The following is a 4190-nucleotide window of genomic DNA, read 5'->3' on the forward strand; positions in this document are numbered from 1 at the left end:
TTCAAGTCTAAAATCTGAACATGTAAAGGACAGAGGCGAGGAAGAAGATGAGTCGAGCTTTAAAGAAAACTTAAAAGAAGTGAAGAATGCTTACCTATTTGGACAGAATTGAGACGGACATCAAACTATTGGTTTCGTCCTCAATAATGTCACCCACTTGTTCTTTGTAAGAGCAAGTAAGTAGCATTATTGAGGGAAGAGACCTTAAAAAACAACCCCATGCCTGAGACAAACTCTTATGCACCGATTTAGTGTTTAACACTCTAGAACCCTATATTTGACATTCGAGAAATTTTGGAGGTATTTGAAGGGAATTGAATGTGGATTTAGGATAATGGGGATGAGGAGATTGTGGGGTGTGATTTTGGGGCAGTTTGGACGATTTGGGATTTTGGTCGTTCCTCTTCAATTCAAGATTCGAGAATTTTGGTTGGGATTTGAGGGAAAAGGGGTGCGGATTTGGAAGGAGGGGAAAGAGAAGAAGCTAGGGTGTAGTTTTGGGATTGATTGGAGCAACGCCGCCGGCGGAGGCTATTTCCGGCAGGCAGCGCACGGCGGAGATGGTGGGGGTTCTCTGAGGGGTGGGGTGAGAGAGACGGTCTTGGGGGTAGGGTCATTAGGACAGTTATATATTAAATCACCCCAACTTCCCAGTTGTTCGATCAAGGAACCTCGACGGCTGGGATTTGTTATAGGCAAAACGGGGTCGTTTGGTTATTACAGGGGACCGAACCGGGTTTAGGGTGACTGGGCTGCGGGTTAGAGGTGAAAAATTTGGGCCTGGGGGTTTAATTTGAAGGCTGGCCCAAAAATATGAAATCCTCTTTCATTTTTATTTCAAAACAAACTTAATTCAAAATTCCTTCTTTTTTTTTCTTTTCTCTCTTTTTTTTTCAAAATTTAATTAAAATCAAAATTAATTCCTAGAACTAAAAAAACTAATTAAACCTAAAATGATAATTAACACAATTAATTAAAAACAAATTAACAGAAAAACTACTCAGAATCAAAGCTAAAATTAAACCAATTTTTTGTGATTTTTCCATTTTATGAAACAATTAATTTTCTAATTAATCCTAAAATATAAAATTAAACCCTAAATGCAAATGCCAAGTATTTTTTGTATTTTTTGTTGGTTAAATAAAATAAACATGCACAGACAAATGCAAACAATTAGCAAAAATGCCACAAAATTTACAAAATTGTAAACACTACAAGAAATTGTTTTGTTTTGAATTTATGGGAGTAATTAATATTGGGCAAAAATCACGTGCTCACACAAAGCTCTGCATATCACTGTGTAATGCGAAGACTACTTTATCACTAGGATCCTGATTGATGGGGGTTCCAGCCTCAACATTTGTCCACTGATAACACTCAAGAAATTGGGCAAAGGATTGCACAAGATAAAGGACGGAGCTATCAACGTGAAAGCCTTCGACGGCTCCCAAAGATCCACCATTGGGGAGATTAGTCTGTGTTTGCAAATGGGGCCAACTTGGTTCGATGTTGACTTCCGAGTGATAGACGTACCAGCATCTTACAATCTGCTGCTGGGACAACCATGGATTCATGCTGCTGGGGCTGTGGCATCGACACTGCATCAGGCAGTGAAATTCGAATGGAACCATCAAGAGGTAATCATTCACGGCGACAAAAGCAATCCTATATACAATCGTCAGACTATTCCGTCAATCGAAGGAAGAAGGAAGCTAGAAGGAGAAACTTACCATCACATCGAAAGGGTGAATGTTGTTGACAAAGACAAATGGTGGGATAACAACATCGAGAGTATACTGAATTAGTGTGGGTACGAACCTGGCAGAGGGCTCGGTAAAAACCTCCAAGGAATCGCTAAGCCCATAAAACTCAAGAAACATGGCACCACCTTCGGTCTGGGATATGAGTACACCTGGAAGGAACTCAACCACTGGTCGCCACCATGGTGCAGTCCTTAATATCCGCTGGAGCAGCAAATACCACACTTGGAGCGGACTTTCCAATCGGCCGGTGTTATCTATGGGTTAGAAGAAGAAGAAGCACTTGCAGCGGTGAGGAATTTGTTCATAGAAGACAATGACATGGACTGTTATATTGTTCTCGAGGAGGAGGGGAGGAAGGCCCTTCCATACAGGCCGTAAGCAGAGGGACCCGCCTCAATAACTGGACTATCAGGACAACCAGAGCCCAACAAGCCTCGGGTATTACTATTACTTATCTTGATGAACCGATGACTGTGACACGCAACGAGACAACGCAACAAACATACATAGATTCAGAGGAAGATGAAATACCAGAAGATGTTGTTAAGGAAGTTGAGAATTTTGAGAACAGACCTAAGTCCAACCTGGACAAGACGGAGATTGTTAACCTGGGAGATTCAAAGAACGTCAAAGAAACGAGAATCAGTGTCCACTTATCGCCATCAGAAAAGGAGGAATAAACAGAATTTCTAAGGGAATATGAAGACATATTCGCTTGGTTGTATGATGACATGACTGGTCTGAGTACATCTATTGTGGCTCACAAACTGCCAACTGATCGAACATGTCTGCCGGTAAAGCAAAAGCTTAGAAAGTTTAAGCCTGACATGGGCCTGAAAATCAAGGAAGAAGTCACTAAGCAAGTCAAAGTCAAGGTTCTCATGGTAGTAGAATACCCAACATGGTTAGCCAACATTGTGCCAGTACCAAAGAAGGACGGGAAGGTCAGAGTCTGTGTTGACTACCGGGATCTCAACCGGGCCAGTTCGAAAGACGATTTCCCTTTGCCAAACATACACATCCTGATCGACAATTGTGCCCAGCATGAATTGCAGTCATTTGTGGATTGTTTCGCTAGGTATCATCAGATCTAGATGGATGAAGAAGATGCTGATAAAATGGCTTTCATTACGCCATGGGGAATGTACTGTTACAAAATGATCCCGTTTGGCCTAAAGAATCTAGGGGACACCTACATGAGGGCCATGACTACCATCTTCCACAATATGATACACAAGGAGATAAAGGTGTACGTAGATGATATTATTATCAAGTCCAAGAAAGCCACTGACCACATGGAAGATTTGAGGAAGTTCTTCAACAGATTACGGAGATACAACCTGAAACTGAATCCTGCGAAGTGTGCATTTGGGGTTCCTGCCGGAAAACTGCTTGGGTTTATTATGAGCTGCCGAGGAAAAGAACTGGATCCATCAAAGGTCAAAGCTATTCAAGAATTTCCACCGCCAAAGAACAAGAAGGATGTGATGAGTTTCTTGGGAAGACTTAACTACATCAGCCAGTTCATAGCATAATCTACAGTTATCTGTAAGCCAATCTTTAAGATGTTGAAGAAGGATGCCGCTACTAAATGGATTGATGATTGCCAAAGAGCTTTCGACAGAATCAAGGAATACCTGTCAACACCACCAGTCTTAGTTCCACCTGAGCCAGGTAGACGCTTATTACTCTACATTGCAATATTGGATGGATAATTCGGTTGTGTTCTGGGGTAGCATGATGAAACGGGGAGGAAGGAGCAGGACATTTATTACCTCAGTAAGAAGTTCACCCCATACGAGGCTTGTATTCTTTGTTAAAGCGCACCTGATGTGCTTTGACTTGGGTAGCTCAGAAGATAAGGCACTACTTCTATGCCTATACTACATACCTCATATCGAGGATGGATCCCTTGAAATACATCTTTCATAAGCCCATGCCCACCGGCAAGCTAGCCAAGTGGCAAATCCTGTTAAGTGAGTTCGACATTATTTACGTAACTCAGAAAGTGATCAAGGGACAAGCATTGGAAGATCACCTTGCTGAAAATCCCGTGGATGGAGAGTACGAACCCCTGAAAACATATTTTCCTGACGAAGAGGTATCGTTCATAGGAGAGGACATTGCAGAATCCTATGATGGTTGGAGAATGTTTTTCGATGGAGCAGCAAATTTTAAAGGAGTTGGCATAGGAGCAGTCCTAGTATCAATGACTGGTCAGCATTATCTGGTGTCTGCCAAACTCAGGTTCCCGTGCACCAGCAATATGGCCGAGTATGAAGAATACATCTTAGGACTCAAGATGGCTATTGACATGAACATTCAAGAGTTGTTAGTGATCGGAGATTCGGACCTACTTATACATCAGGTCCGAGAAGAATGGGCAACAAAAAACTCCAAGATACTCCCGTATCTGCATCATGTACA

At 42.1% G+C, this 4190-nt stretch overlaps 1 protein-coding gene across 1 annotated transcript; it reads left to right on the forward strand.

Annotated features, from left to right (window-relative positions):
• Positions 1 to 2857: 2857 nt before the first annotated feature.
• Positions 2858 to 3478, forward strand: LOC138877719 (uncharacterized mitochondrial protein AtMg00860-like). The gene is made up of 3 exons (XM_070157350.1): positions 2858 to 2907; positions 3088 to 3247; positions 3329 to 3478. The coding sequence occupies exons 1-3, from the start codon at positions 2858 to 2860 to the stop codon at positions 3476 to 3478; spliced, it is 360 nt and encodes a 119-aa protein (XP_070013451.1).
• The last annotated feature ends 712 nt before the right edge of the window (positions 3479 to 4190 follow it).

Source organism: Nicotiana sylvestris, chromosome 1 (assembly GCF_000393655.2).
Source record: "Nicotiana sylvestris chromosome 1, ASM39365v2, whole genome shotgun sequence".
Lineage (NCBI taxonomy): Eukaryota > Viridiplantae > Streptophyta > Magnoliopsida > Solanales > Solanaceae > Nicotiana > Nicotiana sylvestris.